Consider the following 24,882-nt stretch of genomic DNA (forward strand, 5'->3'; position numbering starts at 1 on the left):
GAAATTAAATTTATGCACAGTGTCCATGTACATTAGAAATGTCAAACATAGGCCTAGAATTTCCATTTTTACAAAAAAAAAATGGTACCACTTTAAAATAAGACCACCTTTATAAAGGGTTAATAAATGGTTTACAATTAGTTTATTAATGGTTACTAATTAGGTTGTTAATGCCTTAAAAATCGTTAATAATCAGTTATAACACATACGTAGAAACGGCAACAATATAGATGGCTGTGGGTTCACTACAACCTAATTAGTAACCATTAATAAACTCATTGTAAACCATTTATAAACCCTTTATAAAGGTTGTCTTATATTAAAGTGGTACCAAAAAATGACTGGAAGCTTCATTTCACTTATAAAATATAGCACTCAGATATCACTGTGTTCGTGTGCTATATGATATACTTAACTAAAATTGCTAATCCCAACATCCAATGGTTTTTAAAGGAAATGTAATGATATGATACAATTGAAATGATGCAATATATCATGCTATTATTGCTAATATTGGTATATTGTGCCACTTCTACTAATAACAGTTCAGTAATAGCCAAAATTAGACACGTTGATTTGAAATACGGTGGGAGTGCACAATCACAGTTGCATCCTGGCACATTTAGCCATTCTCCGGTTCTCATAGGTACACCTTGGCACAAAGACCCAGATCTGATCCGGAGGTTAAGCTGCCCTGACGGGTGTTGACCGAGTCGGCCATATTTCATATGCCTTGGCTTGCAGATCCAGGATTTGGAAGGCAGCGCTAGTGGCTCGACCAGCGCTGCCTTCCAGAGAGGCTGTAACATCAACATAATGCTGTGCTCGCACCCGGCCAGAATTCAGAACTAGGACATGGGAAATGCTTTTCAAAAGACGCTTTTTTATTGTGAGCGGAGACAATGATTCGTCTGGCTGTGTAATAGTGCTGAGAACAATGGCACAACACCTCTCAGGCCAGTCTGAGCAGATGGACGAGAGCGAGTGAGCGAACGAGCGAGAGAGAGAGAGAGAGAGAGAGACTGAGAGAAAGAAAGAAAGAAAGAAAGAGAGAGCGAGCATGATGATGACCTGCTTCCTCTATATGTAGGAGTGGCTGTGCTTGTTTTTATTAGGTAGCTCCAGGGTTCCCCATGACTGATGCAAATGGGTGCTGGGTTGCTGCAGAGGTATTATTAGGCCGTTCTCATGCGCGGCGGCGGCCCTGCGCCTCATAATGAGGGTGTGCGTGCTCCTGCCTCGTTTAGTACATTTATCCTTCATAAGCATGCAGAAAAACAAGGCGCTCTGAAGCTACCCCTCCCTGCTACCCACCACCATCACCATCCCACCCCACCCTCCGTTCTGCCCTATGATCACCAAGATGGCTGCTGGAACAAAGAACCTCAAGCAGGTCTGAGCTTAGAGAACCGATTCCCAAGAAGCACTACTACTAAACAAGCCAATTGTTGGTCGGTGGGCTGAAACTGGGTGGGACTGAGAGGAGTTTGGAGATCTTGAACGTTTCCTCTTTTTACAATGTTCTAGATTGTCTCCAATTTCTTCTTCCCATTCCCACAGATTTCAGAAATTGTCCTTTTCTGTCTTCCTTATTGCCTCCTGCTTCGTTCTGGGAAGTTCCTCTTGAGTGTGTTCCCTAATTCTGTCCAAATTTCCAGAGTCTGGATAAAATCACGAGAGTCTTGCAAGAGTCTTGTTGCGGTCGAGTCTCTATCTCAATGGTTCAGCGTAAGGTAGTTAGGATTAAAGGTTCAAGTCAGTCTTTTTCTAGTCCTGTCGTTGGTTTCTATAAAATCAACTGTCTTTAATATTATCGTAAGTCTTGAGGCTTGTCTCACACAAATAGTGACATAACCAGTGTCAACAACCAATAGGAGAGCTACGGGAAGTGGCAAGGCAAGCGCACGTCGCAACGGGAAGCGTTGCTGGATATGGGGATACGGGAACTGGATATGGATGAGCAATCGCTTGTAAGAGTGTAGAAAATTAGGAGAAACTGGTGGAGCTGTGGCGTGAGGAAGAGTGTCTCTTTGACGTGTCTTCCCACTTATAATAATAATAAAAATTAATCTCATTAAAAGTCTAGTTGCAGTCTTGCAAATAGTGACCCTTTGCAAAATCTTAGTCTGTGACTAGTCTTTAGATGTGAGAGGGTGTCAGACTTTAGTCTGTTAAAAGTCTTTTTCAGAGTCTTTTTGAAGTCATCTAGTGTATGGTCAGCATTATTCACGCAGGTCTGTCGATGTATCATGTTCTAAAATGAAATGCTCGGTCAGTGAGCTGTAGCTGTATGGGCCGATGTACAGCTATCAACTTTTCACGTCTATTGCATCAATAGATGTTCTTGAATGGTTTCCTTCCCCCGACGCTTTACTAGAATGTTCTCATCATTGACCTTTTAGAGTTTCTAGGAGGTTCTTCCATATTCGCCACCTTCACTGTTCTAGAGTCACTGTTCTAGAGTCATTTTAGAAAGTGGAGGACAGTCAAGGTTCTAATGTGCAAAGTCCCCTCGCTTTGGAGATCAATGCAGGCGCAGTAGCCAAAACAAGATGAAATATTTAAATTGCTTCACCTTCAGAATAATCTGAAAACCAATTATGGTACTTGTTCATGTATAAAGTACTGCCTTTTTTTTTTTTAAACAAAGAGCCAATCAATTTGCTCCTTGTGCAGAGAGTGGAGGAGCAATAATGTTCTAGTGTGGAAGCCGCTTTGTTTGGAGATCAGTGCAGGCGCAGTAGCCATAAGAAGCTGAAAATTTAAATAGCTTTTGTTGTACATTTTTGAGCCAAAAGTTACAAACTGTTCCTGATATTTTTGTCCGTTTTTTTATCAGGTATGTAAAATATGTTGTTGCAATGGCAATTAGCCCTTAGGTTTAGAGTATTTTCAATGGCTTCAATGGCTTTAATGAGTGAACCGACTTGCCTGTAGACACTTTGCCTAAGATGATGCATAAGAGATCCCAGAACGCTGGTCTAACTGCAGGAGCTGCAGACGCTCCCCCAGAAAAATGTGCTGCATCACCTTCATCCATGAACATTATAGAACGTCATTAGCGGCTGAGTTATATCTGCCCCCAGGAGGCGCAGTCTGAGCGGAAGGCTGCGGTGTTAAATCAAGCGCCCGGGTAAAAGGATGGCAGGGCATTAGTGCTGCTGATGTCATCTGGAGGGTAGACTGACCTCCGCCGCCGAGGAGCTCTGCCGAGGGGAGTGGAGCTTTATGGTGGTGGGGCGCGGGAGCGAGGTGGAGGTGGGGTGACGGAGGAGCCGTTGTGACTGTGGTGCCAGGCTGAAACAGTCGATAGTTCAGCGGATGAGCGAGGGAGTGGGTCAGCGCTCAATGACATCATCATTAGCCCCGGCGATGTCCTGCAGATGTTCGCTAACGCCATTGATCTTTGAATAAGTCTCCCTGAACGGCTTCCCGTCGGAAAACAGCGAGTGGTGGTTTTGTTGTTGCTCCATCACCACAAACAACTAAACCCCCCCCCCCCCAACACCACCACCCAACACCACCACCCAACACCACCACCACTACCCTCAGCTCACCCAACACACACAAAAACACATACACACTCCAAACTTCTAGATCAGTGGAACTTGAGCTGTATCGCAATATTTAAAACCATTTTCTTTATACACAATCAAGACTGCAACCTATGATTATTTTAGGAGTCTACTAATCTATCTTATTTTTTCGATTACTCATGATTAATCGACCCAATATTTGTGGAATACTCCCTTTCCATTTTTTTTCTCTACTTTGGGTGTGGCTCTAAACCCATTCAATTAATTTTGGACTCACTTTGGTCTCTAGCATGGCTTGTTCAGTTTTTTGCATTTTCTCAGGACAAAATGAGTTTTCAGAAAGCAGCCAGATAAGTCCCACAATAAAAAAAATTGTGTTGCTGATCAGTTGTGTAGTGTGAACAGCACAACAGCCTGACGACTGAAAAAATAGTGATAAATAATGTGAAATGGGCATAGATAAAAAAGTTGTAGCCGTTAATAACCATGTAACCATGTATAACGACAACGATGAGTCGACAGTTTTTCTTTTCCAATCAAAGCTGATGATTATAATACACAGTATTGGTCGCAATTAGAGGTATCGTATCATATTGTACACAAAATGTAATAATGCAGTGCTATCAAGACAATGTTAGTACTCCGTTTTGAAAGCAGTCTGTTTTTTTCTATTTGTTTTTATTTAAATAATTTTATTTAAATAATTGGTATTTTTGCAGTTTAGGCATATGTTAAATATTTAACACTTAAGTTTTATGGGTTTTATGTTTTTTGTGGATTTTGTGTTACAGTATTTAGTGTGTAAAATAATATCATTTTGACTCCTAAGGCTGTAATGATTAGTCAATATTATCGACAATGTCTGTTAATAAAAAAAAAGGTTAAAGTTATCTCCATTTAAAAGGCAACTATTAATTTTATTGGTATTTATTTATTTTATTATTTATTTAATTTAATTTAATTTAATTGTAATTACCTTTATTAATGTCAAAAACAGGGTGACATTTACATTTACATTTACTTTTACAATTAAATTTTCATTTACATTTGCAGCATTTTGCTGACACTTTTATCCAAAGTGATTTACAAGGTTGTTTTAATTACAGAGGTGGATCAAGGTGGTCACGCTCACGAGAATCAGAGATGGACAGCATGACGGGGGGAAAAAAAAAACGGTGATTAATCGACTAATCTGAAATTTAGTCCTCAGATTAGTCGACTAATCGTCAGATAATCGGGTTTCTCTAAGCAGTGCTTTATTATAGGGCTGCATCAATTAGTCGATATAATCGAGCATGTCGATTATTTAAATTAGTCGATTACAAATTTCATTGTCGATTAATCGTTAATTTGTAACAGTACCAGATTACACAAAGTGCTGGAGACAGAAGCGCAATAGAATTACATATTTAATCAGTAAATGTCAGTCATTTCCATGTTTAAACAACACTCAAATGTTTATATGCCATTTAAATCTCATGTTTTAGAGATGGCAGAAATAATTGTTGACTAATCGACTAATTGACTAATCGACTAATCGGAAAAATAATCGTAAGATTAGTCGACTCTTTAGTTGTAGCCCTGCTTTATTAAAGTCCAACATATCCATGTTTTTGTGAGGTATTTGGAGGCTCCTTGGAGAAAGGCCACATCCAGCGTGATGAACTCCTCACGATGAGCCAGGGAGAAGCATGATGTCATGTCTGCTTAATGTGTGTGTGTGTGTGTCAGCGGTGGTATAATCCCGCAGCCCTAGCTCCTGAGCCTCCTGCTGAGGGGTGCTTTCCTCTCCCCATGCTTCCTCCCTCAGATACCATATCTACCACTTAAGCTTGTCAACAGAGGCCAATATAACCTCCCAAGGTCAGATTAATTGTCAGTTTCTGCTGCCTTGGCCTTCAGCGGATTCCGCCTGCCCACGTGCACTTTCACAAGTCTCGGCACAATAAACCAAAATAATCACCAGATTTGTGCTCAAATGACCTTTTAACCCTTTAAACTTGAGGTGTTCCATCACCCATTAGTGCATTAGCCCACACATCGACCTTTAGTCTGCTGTCAGAACGTTTTAGCGACGATCAAAAGTGAAAAATATTGTGTTTGGTTTGAGATATTAAGGAAAAGTAAAAAAAAAATACGATAAGAAAAAATAAAGCTACATTAATATGAAGCATAATTTTAGTTTTCTGGTGAAATTCTCCACCAGTTTGATATGTCACATGCCTACCTTCCTATACTCTTGGTCTTCCTATCCTAGGGCAGTCCTGATGAGAGCCAGTTTCATCATAACATATATATATATTTTTTAATGACTTCCATTTCCTTGCCTTGCCATAATCTGGATTCGAACATTACTCAAATATTCACTACTCACTGTATACCTGTAACTCTACCTCTTCACTACTTTACTTTAACTGATGCTCTCAAACACTTTATTAAGAGACAAGAAAAGACTCTACCTTTCATAAAGCTGACTGAGAAAATGCCGTAACAAAAATTCCATATGTTTTCTTCATAGTTTGAATGGTGTAGTCATATTGGAAAAAAAATATAATTGCAATAGTATCAGGAAATATTGTGTAGGGCTGCAACGATTAGTCGATATAATCATCAGTGTTGTTTAGTATACAAATTTATACAAATTTACTCACTAAATAAGACAAATTTTCACGTTTAAACAACATCCAGATATTTAAACTGCCTTTTAAGTCTCACGATCAGTTGTTTCTATTGTTTTTAGAGTTTTAGAGTTACATTAATACGAAGCATAATGTTGTTTTTCTGGTAATATGCTTCACCATTATAATTGTTGACTAATCGACTAATTGAAAAAAATAATCTGAAGATTAGTCGACTACAAAAATAAGCATTAGTTGCAGCCCTAATATCATGATTTTGATACTTTCAGTGCGTATCGCCGACTCCTGTAGTAGTGATGTGGATTTTAAAGGATGCATCTTAATGCTTGTGTATCTTTCTTTCTTTCTTTCTTTCTGTCTCTCGTTCTACAGCCCAAGCAGATCGGCGATGATTTCTGCGGCCTGGTTCTGAACCAGCCGCTGGGAGGGCTCCGGGTCATCGAGGGAACGCCGCTGTACGACGAGCGCACAGATGGCATGGCCGCCGTGGCCGCCTACACGTACGGAGATCACTCGGTGGTGTTCGTGGGGACCCGCACGGGCCACCTCAAAAAGGTAAAGCGCTACGCATCTCCATCTGTCTGCCAATTTGGCTGCGGATCAGCCAGCTGTGAGGGAAGCTTGTAATGGTTAGTTGTCGCTATGCTGGTAACATTAGCCTGATTGAATTCGGGTTGTTTGAACAGCGTTGGATGCGGCGCGTGACTGCAGATCGGTGTAGAGGGACGTGATGTTGAGATTTCGTGATTTCTTGATGTCTGTGTTCTTGCAGAACCTTGATGCAGCTGGTTTTAAGGATCACTGGTCACAATGGTGGTGAATGGAATAGTAATGTTTTTGTTTGTAATACATTATCCATACATGGCATCCATTATCGATATTTGATAGTTTTTGCATCTAAGTATTTTTGTTTCAAAGAAGACATGTTATGAAAACCTAATTTTTTTCACTTGGGTCTCAACTGCCCCTAAAGAAACCCTATAAAAACCCCACCAGAGCCATTTTTGAAGCCATTTTTGAAGAAATGCCATTTTGGTCATACTGTTTGAGAACCTCAGTACACAGCAGGACTTATGTTATCGATACATGGCGTCCAATATCAATGTTTAATAGTCTTTGCATCAATCTATTATGCAAAACTCACTTTTTGCGTTTTAAAACTCACTATAAAAACCCCCCACCAGTGCTTCACCCACTGGTTGATAACCTCAAGCAGTACACAGCAGGATTAGCCAGCAGACTTTGTCTGACGGAGGAATCTATACCTTCTGTCCATTAGGCCCTGTCCACACGAAACTGGATATTTTTTAAAAACTAAGGTTTTTGTGTCAGTTTTGGCCATCTATTCACTCAAAAACAGCTTTTTCGGTCACTAAAAATGCTTAAAGGTGTACATTGTAACTCCGTTACTAGCCGAGCCATGTTGACGAAGTTATAGTAAGCTGTCTGAAAGTGCTGACGTCAAACAGCAAATCTGTGTTTGTCTGCTTTTTGTTTTTAATAGTCTACAGGCCCTGGATTGGTTTTGTTCTCTGTGCGATTTGCATATTAGTAACATGTTTACAGCTTAATTTAATGTTAATCTCACATTACTGAACACAACGGAGGCTCAAAAATGCACAAACCTGAGATTCGAATGGAGATTCTGGACGAATAAGCACCTGGTGGGACAATTTTGTAAAAATTTAGTAATAGTTGCTGAGGAGTGAGGAGCTACGAAAACTTGCTTATGTCTAGAAAATCTGTTCATTTTAGCATTTTTGAGTGGTATGGCGTTTCCGATTATTTTTTGAAAACATTGCATGTGTGGACAAAGGTAGTTTTAAAAAAGAGACAAAGACAAAACTTTAAAAGGAAACTGGAAACCCACACACCCGCACAATATAGACAATATGGAAGCTATGCACCCAGATAGGGACTTGAACCCAAGACCCCAGCGCTGGGAGGCGAACGTGCTGTTCGCTAAGCCACCGCTCCACCCAATTATAAGTAGTTATTGTTATAATTAGTCCTAATTCTAACAGCAGTGATGAAGCTAGCTGTATGCTGGATGTTGTGTTGGTCATGGTCACAGTGCTGAAGCACGGAAGCGCTACGTGGTTTGGGAAAGCGATACGCAGCCTACGTGTAAGTAAGAGCGCTGCCACAGGTGGTCGGGCGACGCGAGAGTCGGCCGCGGCACGGCGAGCGAGAATGTGCCAATGAAGCTTTAGGGGGGTTGAATTGCATTTAATCCTATCATACTGCTGCACATGTGTTCCACTGCAAGGAGATATACTGCAACCCAGAGAAAGCATTCACCCTTCATTCCAACACACACACACTCGCATACACACTCTCGCGCACACACTCTCGCGCGCACACACACACTCGCACAACCCGCAAGCAATAATAATAAAAGTCCACCACCTTATGACTCACCGTATCTGAGAGCAGCGAACAGCTGGAGATGTTTAAAGAATAATACGGTCACTGCTGAGTTTATGAAAATACCCCCCCCCCCCCCCCATACACACACACACACACACACACACACACACACACACTCACAAACACACAGTACACACACAAGTAACAAACTACATTACTTTCACTCTTCTTTTTCCACCACAAGCTACTGACAGTCACACAGTCACAGCCCACTGACTGCAGTAGAGCTGCCATCGTTCAGGCCTGTATCATTTCTTTATATAAAAATAGTTCTTTTCAACCACATTTTGCCGTATGGAACTATGTTCTGCTATAAAAGCCTCAGTGGATGCTTCTTTTAAAGGGATTATCCAAACTTTACATAAATCTAATCTCTATTTGTTGCATTTATAGCATACAGTAATTTAATCGCAATATTTTATTGTAAAAAATGTCTGTTGAATCTATTAAAACACATTGGAAATAGATTCCAATAGAATCTAATAGAAACCAGTGAGCAGGTGCTTCAGCACAGGTGTGCGTTTTTTTTTTTATAGTAGATACAGGTAACTATGTCTCTACCAAAATTATGACTAAGTACAGTACCTGCATAAATATCTCAATATTGTTACTGAAACGATACCAAGGCAAAAACCTAAATCGTCAGAAATTAATAGAATAAAAGAAAAGAATAAAAACGTATTAAAAACAAATGGGGTATTATACAGATGCATTTCTATTGTCTGTATACCATGCAGCAATACTGGTAAAAATAGGCTCTTTTGTAAAAAAACAAAAAACAAAAAAACAATGTCTACAGAAAGTTGAAGATGGAGCACTGCACTGCAGTTAGCGGCTAATGCTAATGCTGCTGCACCCAGCCATAGTGCTAGAGAAACTTGACTGAAAACTCACCCTTAGACAAAATACTGGAAGTCTAAGCTTACTTTAAACAAACTGAAGCGCTTTACTCACCAAAATAAGCAGTTTTCTGGAGGGACCACTAGAGGACCACTGTTTTAGAACCACAGTTTGAGGACCACTATTTGAGAACCACTGTTTTAGTACCACTATTTGAGAACCACTGTTTTAGTACCACTATTTGAGGACCACTGTTTTAGAATCACTTTTTGAGGACCACTATTTGAGGACCACTGGTTTTAAAACCACTGGTTTTTGAACCACTGTTTGAGGACCACTATTTGAGGACCACTGGTTTTAGGACCACTGTTTTAGAACCACTATTTGAGGACCACTGGTTTAGACCACTGTTTTAGAACCACTATTTAAGGACCACTGATTTAGAACCACTTTTTGAGGACCACTGATTTAGAACCACTATTTGAGGACCACTGTTTTAGAACCACTATTTGAGGACCACTGGTTTTAGGACCACTGTTTGAGGACCACTGTTTGAGGACCACTGGTTTTAGAACCACTGTTTTAGAATCACTGTTTGAGGACCACTGTTTTAGTACCACTATTTGAGGACCACTGTTTTAGAATCACTTTTTAAGGACCACTGTTTTAGAACCACTATTTGAGGACCACTGGTTTTAGGACCACTATTTGCGGACCACTGGTTTTAGAACGACTGTTTGAGGAACACCGCTGAAGGAGGTCCTCAAAAGTCACAGCACAAAAGGTCCAGATCCTAAACCTTTTCTAAACCCAACTTCTGACCTAAATATAAAGCCTAAATGTTGAACATCTGCGTGTCTCTGTGGACCAGTTTAGGAACCGCCACTACTTTAGGAGGAGCCCTATGGTTCTTGTCTGGCTTCGCTCCAATCTAAAAGAACGTAGAGAAGTTGAGGGACTGCACAGCAGGCGCTGGAAACCTCAGCGAGAGAAAAAGGAGACTGGGTGGAGTCTCGGGCTGAGGCCTTTTCTCACTGTAATAAATAGTTCAGGCTGCGGATATGATAACATACTGCGCTACAGGGCCAGACGTGAGGGGGAAAGGGGGGGGGGGGGTGGCTGAGATAAGAGGAACCTTCTTAATCTATATAGCACCACCCTCCATTAAATCTGCATTTACACTGATCAAACCCAACATTATAACCTTGTTTTTACTGCCATTATCCACTATCCTTTATCAGGTACAGCAGTGCTGCTGGAGTTTTTAAACAACTTAGTGTCGCTTCTAGAATGAGAATAGTTCACAAACAGTGTCCTGTGGGCAGCATCCTGTGGGCATGACCACGGATTAAAGACTAAAAGATGGCCGACACAACTACTAAGGTGTAGAAGTTTAGTAGAAGCAGCCCCGTTGCAACAAGGCAAGCAAACCAATCAATTGCCTAAAGCCACGATCTTGCCTAGGGCTCCTAGAGGGCAACAACAGGTTATCAATTAAATGCAGTGAGGTTTCTCCAGCACTAACGCTTGGTGCAGCAGGATTAGCATTAGCATTAGCCGCTAAGCACGGCACTAGCTCTTTTGCTGACCCGAGTATATTGGACTGCATTCTGCGTGTTTACAATGTTTTGTGTAATGAACCACTAGCTAACAGTGCCCTGGGTCACCAGAACACTCAGGGTTCCTCAGTCTAATGCTAATGCTGCTGCACCTAGCCTTAGTGCTGGAGAAACTTCACTGAAAAGTCGCCCTTAGACAAAATGTTGGGAATCTAAGCTTACTGTAAATACATTTAAGCTCTTTACTCACCCAAATAAACTCATCTATGTAGATTAACATGATTTTGAAAGATTTTTTTTTTTTTTTTTTTTACTTAGGCGCTTCACCTAGATTCCCCATTAGAAGGGAAACATGGCGACACCCTTGCTCACTTCGATGTAGGCGACACCTTAATGTTCCTTATAATTCAGTGCACCTTATTGCGTCATTCATTTATAATCCGAAAAAAATGGGTTTATAATAGAATTATGATGCTTCATCAAACAAGGAGGTGGTCATAATCTTTTGCTCGATGCTATGGTCTGCTGGATTGGGGTTGCGCAGCTGCTTGAGACAGTCCCGCATAGAAATTAAATCCGATAAATTTGATGCGAGACACGCGATGCAGGATGCAGAGGAAGCCGTCGGGAGAAGCTGACTCGGCTGCAGACGTCATAATTAAAGTGAAGTTGGAGTTTGAGGACTGGTGGAATGGACGGGTGGGAGGGGGGGTATGGGTGGTGTAGGTGGGGGTGGGAGGTGAAATATGCTACAGCGCTGTGTGTTCTCCGTCCAAGCACCCAACAGGGAAATATAAATGTCCTCACATCCATCCTGGTATCAACCCTGAGGCCAAAGGGCGCTCCTGAGGGACCGGCGCTGTTTTGTTTTCTGTTCTGGTTATTTATTGGGAGTTTGTGTGTTTATGCATGTTTTAATAGACCTCCCCTCAGCCACCCACAGCCGCGCTGCTCGTGGTCAGATGCTCGGGTCATGTTTTTTTTTTTTTTTTTTAGCTGGATTGTGGAGGTTTGAGGTTCGCAGTCTGAGACTCTGAGATTAGTGTTTGTATTTGTGTATATTTTTTGTATATGTGTTTGTGTATTATATTTTATTTGTGGTGATTATATTTTTAAATTGGGGGGTTGGGGCTGGTGGGTGGGGTGGGGTAGAGTTTACCTAGCCCTAATATAGAATTTTCAAGCCCTAAAATTGAGTTTTCAAGCCCCAAAATTGAGTTTTCAAGCCCAAAAATTGCAAAAATACACAAATTTCCTACTGGTTGCCTTCTTGCTAGGTTGCCAGGTCTTAAAATAAATGCTGGTAATACTCCTAACTTAATTAACTGGTTTCTGAGGCTGGTAATACTGATTAACATATCCTGCGCAACAAAGGAAAGCCTTGCTCATTCTTTCCTGGGGTGATCCTGATGAGTGCCAGTTCCATCACCACCACATTTTGATGGTACTTTCAATATATTTTGAAAATTTTCACATTGACTTTGACTTTGACATTGAATTGATTCTCATAATATGGATTAAAACATTACTCATGTTACTTATTACTCATACATTACTCATCATATAGGGGTGGACTATATGGCCCTATAATAATATAATAAAATAAATAAAATATTACTTTTTTTTTTTTTTACTGTTTTCTACATTTTATTTTAAATGATGATAATGTAAGAATATATTTGTAAATTGCAAATTAAAGTTCAATTAAAAAACAATACCTTTACTAATATTTCACTTGCAATATGTTTGAAATTTAAACAATTAATTTTAAACAATTTTTCTGTTTCATAATATTAATTGATTTTATGTTTTATGTTTTAAGACATTATTAGACATTACTAAATTTTAATGCTTAATTGTAGTGCTGTAATTAATAATAAACTGAGAGATTTGCTTCAATTATAATATATAAGAATATATATATATATATATATATATATATATATATATATATATATATATATATATATATATATATATATATATAAACTGCAGACATAAAGATTTACAAAAAAAACACATCACTATTATTAATATAAATGTTTTAAATCACAATTATACCGTTTCTCAATATATTGGGTGACACTTTACAAATAACAGTACATACAATAGAATGATTAAAATAAAAAAATCATTATTAATTGACAGTTATTAAGACATTATTAAACATAACTCAATTTTAAGGCTTATGAGTGCTGTAATTAATAATGAATTGAAAGATTCACTTTAAAAAAATGTAATAATTAATAATGTCTTTACTGCTGTCGATTAATTATTAATCTGAAAAGTACTGTAAATTTATAAATACTTAATGCTCTTATTGTAAAGTGTTACCATATATTGTACACAACCTGATCGTATGGTGGGAATTCTGGGAATGATAGTTCCGGTGGAAAGGAAGGGTTTTCTTCAGAGCAGTGTATTCTGCATTAGAGACGCTTCTAGAGGGTGCCGCTCAGTTAATTACATATTACTTCTTATCACACTTTTAGACTCCAATAAGCTAATCATAATGGACTTCAATTAATGAGCGCTGTTCAGGAGCTACAGCAGGCAGCGCATCAGAATCAAGCAGGTGTAAAAGCAGGAATAAAAAGCCCAGGGCTGAACGATACGGACCAATCACAGCCATTGTGATCAAACTGCAGCAAATCCTGAGCCTGAGCTGCTGGATTATCAAAATAGATAATACTAATAAAAATTAATTAATTATAAAACTTATGCAACTGTAATTACTGGTACATTTAGAAGTACATCGGTGTAGCTGAGCATCTACAATAAATAGAGATTTAAATAAATAAATGCATAAATAAAAACAATTATAATTATCAAATACTAAAATAAATAGTCATGAATAATTGAAAGTAAAGCAGAAGAAAATTAAGAGTGAAGAATAAACAAATTAAGGCACAATTGAGCGAATTAAAATTTGATTAGTTAAAAAAAAACAATGCATGAAGTAAATAAATAAGACGATTAAATTAAAGTGAAAATAAAATTAAATAAAAGAAAAGAAAAGAAAGAAAACTTTTTTTACAAATTATATGACTAAAACATAAATAATTACATATAATAATAATTATAATAATACAATCAGTCACATCTTGTCCAAAACTCCTTAACACGCCCCATTCAAACATATTGGGCTATAGGGTCACATAGGGCTATTATCTACACAGGAAATCTATGTGATCTACAGGGGTGGGTCAATGAAACTGAATCACCTGGTTTTAGAGCACAGTAATTGATTGTGGTGACGGACAGTTCTGGTGGAATCAGGAGAGTTGAGGTGCACATTGAATTCTGCGTGATTTGATCAGCCGTGGTTTTATGTTTTTTGGATACAATCCGGGTTAGCACCCGAACATCCCTTTCAGACAGCTTCCTCTCACAGCGTCCACAGTTAATCCTGTTGGATGTGGTTGGTCCTTCTTGGTGGTATGCTGACATTACCCTGGATACCGTGGCTCTTGATGCATCACAAAAAAGATTTGCTGTCTTGGTCACAGATGCTCCAGCAAGACGTGCACCAACAATTTGACCTCTTGTGAATTTCAATGTCCACAAACATCTGGACATGAAGTGTATTTTTTTCTTGCACATGTTTAAATCAAGTAAAGCCGATGTGTCTGGACAGAGATTCATTTTATTACAACATTAGCGCTCAGAGCAACACGATCCATTATCTCCAGCCATTTGTTTTGCCTGTGAGGAGGAGGAGGAGGAGGAGGAAGAGGAGGAGGAGGAGGAGGAGGAGGAGGAAGAGGAGGAGGAGAGCCGGCTCTGCTGCTGCTGCTTTTGGTTTAGTGTAAACAAGTTAGGCTACTCCTCGAGGCACGCGGCCAATAGAAACGCAGCGGCTGAGCGTTTCTTTGATTGCAGATACGGAGATGAAAATCATTAGCCTTATTCACCGCAGCTCCTGATCTGCTGATTAATGACCTCAGCCCGGCCACGCCCACACAGAAGCATGAAACCAGCACCACCACACACACCCCACACACACACACACCAGCAGCTGTCAGACCGGGGGAAGAAATCCCAGCACGCCTCTCGCGCATTAGCTCTGCATTAGGACTGAAATGGGCAACATACCAGAACTCTGCAGCAGCACTGTAATGATCTTATACAGTTAAACACACTTTAACTCTACATTTACTGCAGTAAGGCTGGGCGATATATTGAGTTTTTAAGTATGAGACAATATCGCAATATCGTTTATATAGATGATATGAATGATATAGACTGTTGTGTTCAAATAAGTTCAGACAGTTCACTTTTTTCTTTTCTAAGTTTGTAGATAGCGATACTGATACAGATGCGGATTTCATTTTCCAGCAGGACTTGGCACACTGCCCATACTGCCAAAAGTACCAGTTGGTCTTATATAATATTCAGATTTTTGCGTTTTCATTGGCTGTAAGCCATAATCATCAACAATAAAAGAAAAAAACACTTACAATAGATCATTCTGTGTTTAATACATCTATATAATATGAGCTTCACATTTTGAACTGGATTACTGACATAAAATAACATATATATATATACATATATATGTATATATGTATGTATGTGTGTATATGTATATGTATATATAGAGATATTGTATATCGTCTTTTAGCCCTATAGTAAAGACAAATCAGACTGAAATAAAGATTTTGATTCTTTAAATATAATTGATCCATAATAAAATACAGAAAAGAAAGGAAATACATACAAAAAATTACAGTAATGCAATTAAAGCAGTAAAAAAATTGCAATTTAAGATAACTAAGACAATATAAAACCTTTATCACAGCCTATATATATATATATATATATATATATATATATATATATATATATATATATATATATATATTATATTTATATAGATTTATATAGATTTAGAAGTGGAATACACAAGTTTAGTTTACATTTAAAGGTGTATATTTCTATTAATACTTTTACAGTTTACTTTTAATGCTGCATTCCATCTGATCTGTTTCTTTGATGTCACAAAAACAAATGCAAACAAACCCATGTTCATCTAATTATCAGATTCCTGCACAGTTTAGTTAAATCAGAAAACTGTGCAGAAATCCAGCAGCCCAGAACCAGAACCGCCCATCCCTGTTCTAAAGGGAGGGACTGAAAGCTGTAAAAAGTCAAATATTTGTGTAAAAATTAAAAAGGTTTTTGAGCGTAAAACAGAACAACTGCTGTAAGTGGATCTAAAACACAAGACAAACGTGGGACATGTTCACTGAAACTCAAACAACCCGAAAACAAATCACAAATCACTGCATCTGTCTGGGTCTGATTTAGCCAATTAGCACCGGCCCTGGCTGGATGCAATCAGAGCAGAGCGGAACCGAACGCCAAGAAACTCTGAGCTCCGAAACACAACCGCCGCCTGAAAAACGAGAAAACCGACTGAAGCCGACTAAATTTAGAACTGAACAGTTGGAGTTTTATTCTAAACTCTCAGTCAATGCCAGATCTGCACTGGTTAGAAAATCAAGAGATGATTTATTGGGATTTAAGTTAGATTTAGAGTTATTGTTGTGTACTTGTTGTGAGTTTTTTACATAAACAATATATAAATATAATTTATGGGAGAGAAAAAGAAACTGTAAAGTAAATGTATTTTAAAATAGGAATTTTCAATAAATTGTATCATTTAAACATAAATTAAAATAAGACAAATAAAGAACCAAGAAAGCTGGACTTGAAATAATAATAATAATAATAATAATAATAATAATAATAATAATAATATTACTAAAGTTTAATCGTCTCAGAACAGACTAAATATTTTTGTTTCCTGGTCTTTACTAGGTTTTAAATATGATCTGGCATCATGACCTTATAGAGTTTATTTGATTGTGACTATAACTTACTAAATCAATAATTAATAATGATTTGAAATCTTTTGAGGAGCAATGATTTTTTTTATTGTGTTTTTTTAATGATTAGAAGCAAAATCAGTTTCACTTAAAGGATCCATTTTAAAATTCTTTAGAATTTTTTTGGTATTAAATATTAACCATTATGGATAAATCTGCTAATTTCTCAATAAATCGACTGATTTTATTTATTTATTTTTTCTTTTTTTGGTATTTATTATTTAGCCAGGCCGATTGTTAGTCAGCTGACTAGTGATGTCGCAACACAAGTATGGTGAAGCACAGCACTCGAGTTCCGATACATCAGCTCACAGACGCAGCCTTGTGCTGACCCACATCACCCTAGGATTGAGTGATGAGGGGAAAGAGCTTCATCTACTCTACCCACCCAGAGAGAGAGCAAGCTTTCTCAGGGCTCCGGCAGCTGATGGCAAGCTGCATGACTGGGATTCGAACCAGCGATTTCTCGATCCTGATCATAGTGGCAGTGCACAATTTCTTACAGTCCAAGATCATGTAGAAATCTCTTCCTGTACTAATTAAGCAGAGAATTTTACTCCTGCAAAAGAAGAATAAATGCTTTATAAAAGCTTTTTAATAGCAGGGGTTCCAATACTTTTGTCCGAACTTGCTTTTGCCGTTCTACTGAAGTTGATCACGTTTTAATGCCCGTCTGTTTTCAGGGTGACTTGCTGGCTGCTTTAGAGTGGACTGTTAGTCTACCTGTGTCTCTGCTGGACTGGAGGGTACTGGTGTATGCTGGGTAATTGCCTCCTATCTCGCGGTGATGGCCTGTTTGTTTTGGCAGGAGAAAAGAGAACGCGGGCTGCTTTTCTCAAGCTGTACGGAAATCACCCAAGAGCCGTTAGTGCTTCCTGTCCCTGCAGGCTGGTGCTAGAGTTAGCAGGAACGCAGAGGCTTTCGGAGAGAGAGGGAGAGAGGAAGAAAGAAAGAAAGAAAGAGAGAGAGTATAAATACTGGTATCATATTCTTCCCTGTTTCACACAAAAAAAACGAAGAGAGCTTCAGTTTCTGAATCAGTTTCTCTGATTTTGCTATTTATAGGTTTATATTTGAGTAAAATGAACATTGTTGTTTTATTCTATAAACTACAGACAACATTTCTCCCAAATAACCAATAAAAATATTATAGTCATTTAGAGCATTTATTTATTTATTTGCAGAAAATGAAAAAAAAAAAAAGATGTAGAGCTTTCAGACCTCAAATAATGCAAAAAAACAAAAAAAGTTCATATATTTATAAAGTTTTAAGAGTTCAGAAATAATCAATATTTGGTGAAATAACCCTTGTTGGTTTTTAATCTTGCCATCATGTTCTCCTCCACCAGTCTTACACACTGCTTTTGGATAACTTTATGCTGCTTTACTCCTGGTGTAAAAATTCAAGCAGTTCAGTTTGATGGTTTGATAGCTTGTGATCATCCATCTTCCTCTTGATTATATTCCAGAGGTTTTCAGTTTGATAAAATCAAAGAAACTCATCATTTTTAAGCAACCAGAGCTTAAAGAAATAAATAAAGAAAGAGAGAGAGAGAGAGAGAGAGAGAATAAATACTTGTATCATATTCTTCCCCTATTCCACACAAAAAATAAGAGAGCACTTCAGTTTGGATCAGTTTCTCTGATTTTGCTATTTATAGGTTTATGTTTGAGTAAAATTAACATTGTTGTTTTATTCGATAAACTTAAAATTATTGACATTTACAGCATTTATTTGCAGAAAATGACTAATTATAACAAAAAATAACAAAAAAGATGCAGGTCTGCAGACCGCAAATAATGCAAAAAAAACAAGTTAATACTAAAAATCAATATTTGGTGCAATAACTGTCTTTTAATCACAGTTTTCACAGTTTTTTTATGCATCTTGGCATCATGTTCTCCTACTCCACCAGTCTTACACACTGCTTTTGGATAACTTTATGCTGCTTTACTCCTGGTGTAAAAATTCAAGCAGTTCAGTTTGGTGGTTTGATGGTTTGTGATCATCCATCTTCCTCTTGATTATATTCCAGAGGTTTTTAATTTGGTAAAATCAAAGAAACTCATCATTTTTAAGTGGCCAGAGCTGTAGATATATTTGATATTTTTTCTGCCTAGTCATAGTACAGTATTGATGTTTTTGAGGCTCAGCCTCACACTCCCTACGTTTGTAGCTTTTGGTCGGGCGATCCAGTTTAATACCTTCTGATAACAGCTTGTTGCTGTAGACTGTGTGTGTGTGTGTGTGTGTGTGTGTGTGTGGTCTGTCGACATCAGGCTTACTTCCACACTCCAGAGCTCCAAACATGTTCCTCCCTTTTTCCGCCTCAATTTTTTACATAGCTCAGTGATCTCTGGATAGCCTGAAAAAAAAAAAACTTTTGCCTCCTACTTTTGTTTTTTTCCATGGATTTACTCCAAACTCTGGCATTGTTCCAGTTGGGAATTGTTTTTTCCGCCTCTTAACAGTTGGACTGATTATTGTGTTGTGATGAGTTATGAAGGAAGCTCAGTTCCTGCTGATAAAAAATTGTTTTAATGCGATTTAATGAGTACAAAGGCCAAAAATGTGTGTCTGTGTGGTGTTGGTTGATATTATTGGCGGTTGGTGTTGACCGCTGGAGAAATGCAGACGAAAACAATGAAGATAAAAGCTAACGAAAAACAGATTAAGTGACCTAGGGTTCATCGATTTAAAAAAGACCCGTTGAAAGCGCTGTTAAAAGCTCTGTTTATCTAGCTGGAGTTGAGTTATAAAATAAGAATTACTGTATGTAAGTCTTCTAGTCACTGAATGCAATCAAATCCACACAGCAATGCACCTTAATCTAGTATTCTAGTATTTTACAAAGGCACACAGGATTATAAGGCGCATTTTAAGCGACACTAGTAAGGAACAAGGGTGTTGCATTGTTGTTTCCTTTCAAAATCAGCAGAAAACTGTTTATTTGGGTGAGTAAAGCACTTCTTTTTTATTAACAGTTAGCTTAGATTTCCAATATTTTCAACAGAGAGGTTTGCAGCAGTGCTAGCCGCGGTTAGCAGCAGCGCTAAGCGCTAGTAAACGCCACCCGACAGCGCTACACTGAAAAATCCTGTGTGTTCTGGTAAGCCAGGGTGCTATCAGCTAGCCGTTCGCCCCACGTAGCTTGTTTAACATGGTAAACGCACAGGCTACGATCTGATGTTCTCACCTCTGAACGTCAAAAGCTCTAGCACTGCAGTTAGCGGCTAATGCTAATACTGCTCCAGACTTAGTGCTGGATAAACTTTACCAAAAACTCACCCTTCTAATGCTGTACTTCAGCGGAGTGGCTTTACTGCTTCTTAATACCTGACTGGTAGAATTCATATATAAGGAGCACCAGATTATAAGGCACACTGTCGATTTTTGGTAAAATAAAAGGATTTATAGTTTGCCCTAAAGTGCAAAAATATGGTATATTTTGTGGACAGTTTCAAGGCAGTTATTCCAACTCTAAAAGCAAAAAAACAGAGGTTTTTAGAGGAAACAAGATTGAATGAGAATGTGTCCCAATACTAGTTACTGAATGCAATCAAATCCTCACAGCAATGTGCCTTCATCTGTATAATAAAACATATTTTCCTAGAGAGTGTAGAGACTGTTACATACTTATTTCAACTCAGCATAAACTTATTTTTAATATTGTTATTTTTTTTCTATTTCAGAAGAAACAATAATAGTTGAGCTCAGTTGTGTCCCAATACTTTTGTCCTAATAGGGAAATTGTGTTATATATAAAATATATAGTTTGTGTGACGTTAATATACTTACATCAAACACAGCAGTTTTTACAGTTGACAAGAAAATCTAAAATCTAACCCATAGAGAGTAAAAAAAAAAGAAGCTAAAAAACGAGCTAAATCCAAAACCTCAAAACTGTTACATCACAGTCTTGACTCTTTTTTTTTTTTTCTACACATTTAAACACATTAAAACATAAACTGATGTTTTTCGATGATTTGATTAAAGATTGCTCGAGTTAAAGCTGGTAAAATTGTAAAACACATTGGTACCATGTAGAGAAAATATAGTGATGTCGATACTGGAGAGCAGCTCATCACCATCATTATCATCCAGGCTGTCCATTAATATTTGGGCACGTATCTATTTTTTATAATTATAATATTGATCTACATTTAGTGCAATGATGTGAGTGTATATATATATATATATATATATATATATATATATATATATATATATATATATATATATATATATATATTTGACATTGCCCACTGGAAGTGATGCTCTGTGTGTCTTTTTCTAGGGCAGATGGTGGTCTTACCACCTGTATTTTCTGTCCCGAACATAAAGCTAAATGAAAATAAATAGAAGTCCCTATTTCTCGCTGCACCTGTGCTGTTTGGGTGTGCAGCCGGTGTGCTATCTGCAGCGCAGCCGCAACAGACTCGCCGTAATCTCACCTCTGGGAAATAAACCCAAGGTTGTCAGGGGTTTTTTATGGAACGCTGTAGCGGCGGCGGCTGTGTGGATAAAAGTGTGTGTGTGTGTGTGAGTGTGTGTAAGGGCACGTACCGGTTTCATGTGTCTGTATATCACAGTGGTTTGTATGTTTGTGTGGATAAAGGATGTACGTGGGGACGCTGGAATCTGTAATAAGGTGGTTTTCTGTAGCTCTAATGTGCAGTTATTTAGCAGCTAAAAGGCTCTGAGGGTAGTTACAGTACATCACCAGATTAAACAGGATATACTGGACCGACCTTCCGAGCTGTCTCGGCCTTGTCCTTCCTTCCCAGAACAGCAAGGACAGGGACGGAAGGCATTGTGAGCTTTTTATGTGAGGAGGTGGAGAGATATAAAAAGTTAGGACACCGTATAAAAACCCTTGTCTTTTTTTTTTAGCATATGTTCACATAGCGATGTTTTATCATTAGTTGAACAATATGGAGAGATGGGAGTAATATGCCTGAACACATACAACCAAAGAAATGTTAAGAATAATTAATAATAATCTGTCAAATTTAATTTATACCTTGATAGCACAAAATGCTCAGACCATTTCCAAACCTTATTTACATTAACCTGACTCCGGTTTAAATCCACGCCCAATTCTGGCCCAAATTCTCAGCTCGTGTCTAAGCTAAGTACTGCATCTGCCAACATATCTGTTTCATTCTAGAAATAGAATGAAAGTTCGCCCGCTGTTAAGCAGGTTTTTATAATGTGAGATTCAAAGTTTGAACGCTAGGTGTCAGAAACGGGGCAAAGAGTCTAAAAGCGGAGAGAGTGCGCATTTCTAGCGCAGAAAAACGGGGCAAAAAGTCTTAAAGCGGAGAGGGTGCGCATTTCTAGCGCAGAAAAACAGAGCAAAGAGTCTAAAAGCGGAGAGAGTGCGCATTTCTAGCGCAGAAAAACAGGCCAACGAGTCTAAAAGTGGAGAGGGTGCGCATTTCTAGCGCAGAAAAACGGGGCAAAAAGTCTTAAAGCGTAGAGAGTGCGCATTTCTAGCGCAGAAAAACGGGGCAAAAAGTCTTAAAGCGGAGAGAGTGCGCATTTCTAGTGCAGAGAAACGGGCCAAAGAGTCTAAAAGCGTAGAGAGTGCGCATTTCTAGCGCAGAAAAACGGGGCAAAAAGTCTTAAAGCGGAGAGAGTGCGCATTTCTAGTGCAGAGAAACGGGCCAAAGAGTCTAAAAGTGGAGAGAGTGCGCATTTCTAGCGCAGAGAAACGGGCCAAAGAGTCTAAAAGTGGAGAGAATGCGCATTTCTAGCGCAGGAAAACGAGCCAAAGAGAGTAAAAGCGGAGAGAGTGCGCATTTCTAGCGCACAAAAACAGGTCAAAGAGTCTAAAAGCGGAGAGTGCGCATTTCTAGCGCAGAAAAACGGGCCAAAAAGTCTAAAAGCGGAGAGTGCGCGCATTTCTAGCACAGAAAAACGGGCCAAAGAGTCTAAAAGCAGAGAGAGTGCGCATTTCTAGCGCACAAAAACAGGTCAAAGAGTCTAAAAGCGGAGAGTGCGCATTTCTAGCGCAGAAAAACGGGCCAAAAAGTCTAAAAGCGGAGAGGGTGCGCATTTCTAGCGCACAAAAACAGGGCAAAGAGTCTAAAAGCGGAGAGAGTGCGCATTTCTAGCACAGAAAAACGGGCCAAAGAGTCTAAAAGCGGAGAGGGTGAAGTTGTAGCGCAGAAAAACGGCAGTTGGCCCAAACCACATGTGCCAACACCCCGGTTGTAGAGTGTAATATGGCAGTTAGCCCAAGCCACATAAACAAAGACCTTGTTTGCCGATTATAATACAGCAGTTCGTGCCAACATCACTATTGTCCATTCTGTAAGGCTGATGCTGGCATTTTTTTTTATCCAAGCTTGAGCTGATTAATTCTTCATGCTATCTGGGTAGAAATCCATTTTTTCTTTGGAAAGACACTCACACATTCTCATACTCGCTCTACAAAAAATGTTCTAAATTGGTATCAGTTGCAGAAACGCCAGCTGCGAATGATTATACCAACGTTGAAGAGGGATTTTGGAGGAGCCTGTCTAATGCTAGGTTCCATTGAACTTGTCAAAGTCAAATATCAGAGCTGGAAATTATGTTACAACCTACTTGGCAGGGTCCCAGTTAAAAATGCTGATCATTTGACATTATTTAAAACAACATTTCAGACAAACAGTTGATTTAAAGCTCTAAAATATACTACAACTGGTTTGATTAATTATTTAATGGTGTTTTATGGCGAATCTAACCAAAATATGTTGCCAGCCTTGCTAGTATTGCCTCAGGTTAGCATTCATTGTTAGCAATAGCATTTGATAACGATGAATTGTGTAGTAGTCTGTGCATCAACACAGATAGATAGAAGTTTAATTAGACATAATAAGATAAAACTGAAGCGCTAAAATGCTACTCTTTACTATCGTTGATGTGTAGAGCAGCCATATTGGATTCTGAACTTGAGTTTGTTGAGATTGACTAATTTTCTTAGTTGGAAATCCGACTTGTGTTGTTTTTTTATTAAAACTGTACATTCTACTCAACATCACAGCATTATATCGTGTTTATGCTTCATAAAGATTAATATTCCAGCCTGTAATTTGTCATTCAGAGATGGAGTTCTGCAGTAGTACCTGGATGGATGGTACTATAATGAAAAGCATGATGGAGAACTGCAGATTAGATCTTGTCTCTCAGAGCTTTAAATGAATGATGGGTTGTACCAACCGGCCGACTCCTCTGTTAGATTGACGGCACGCCGCACTGCTATTAATAGTAGTAGGTGTGCAAATGAAGTTACGATATAATTACAGAACAGCGCAGCAAGGAAAAAAAATGCTAACCGCGTACACGAGCCCCGACGCCGAGCTCTCTTTACCTGTGTTCTCGGATCAGCCGCCCACGCCAGAGATCTCCCATCACGCTCGGTTTCAACTCAATAAATCTTAAGTGGCCTGTACTCCCGCAAAATGAGCGTAATAAAGCAAGTCGTTTAAAATCCATTTCATCAGGATGTGGGTAAAAAGGTTTTTAATATTGTTCATTGTTTTAGCATTAGCCTTCTTCCTGTCGCGCTGCTGCCTCCTCACAACACATCACATCATCATCATCATCTTCATCATCATCATCGTGCTTCTCTTCTGTTTGTCCCTTTCTTTAACCTGTCAGGCCGATTTTTAAATGGTATAAAAACTGATTACAAAGCTTTTTTGGACTAAGTTCAGTCAAAAGGTTTTCCCAACTCATATTTTATATTCTTTGCACAACACATCTGACTGAAAGAAAAGTTCAGCATCTTAAGAACATTGCCCCTCCTTCTTCTCAACTATATCAGTCAGAGAGATATCAGTCAGCACCCCCTTTACCCCCAGAACAACCCCAGATGCCACTCTAGGAGTGATGAGGGGAAAGAGCACCATCTACCCACTCAGAAAGAGAGCAAGGCTAATTGTGCTCTCTCAGGGCTCCGGCAGCTGATGGCAAGCTGCATGACCAGGATTCAAA

At 38.7% G+C, this 24,882-nt stretch overlaps 2 protein-coding genes across 2 annotated transcripts in view; both read left to right on the forward strand.

The window, feature by feature from the left end:
- The window catches only part of si:dkey-8e10.3 (serine/threonine-protein kinase SBK1), a 426,835-nt gene extending 410,220 nt beyond the window's left edge, over nucleotides 1-16,615 (forward strand). Inside the window, exon 5 of the mRNA XM_049486226.1 lies at nucleotides 14,294-16,615. The gene's annotated coding sequence lies outside the window, so the exon portion shown is untranslated. The remainder of the gene's footprint in view (nucleotides 1-14,293) is intronic.
- Nucleotides 1-24,882, forward strand: part of plxna3 (plexin A3) — a 281,769-nt gene that overhangs the window by 22,851 nt on the left and 234,036 nt on the right. Inside the window, exon 3 of the mRNA XM_049486209.1 lies at nucleotides 6,548-6,730. Within this exon, the coding sequence (XP_049342166.1) occupies nucleotides 6,548-6,730 (183 nt within the window). The remainder of the gene's footprint in view (nucleotides 1-6,547; nucleotides 6,731-24,882) is intronic.

The sequence above is a fragment of the Astyanax mexicanus genome, chromosome 12 (assembly GCF_023375975.1).
Source record: "Astyanax mexicanus isolate ESR-SI-001 chromosome 12, AstMex3_surface, whole genome shotgun sequence".
In the NCBI taxonomy this organism is placed as follows: Eukaryota; Metazoa; Chordata; class Actinopteri; order Characiformes; family Acestrorhamphidae; genus Astyanax; species Astyanax mexicanus.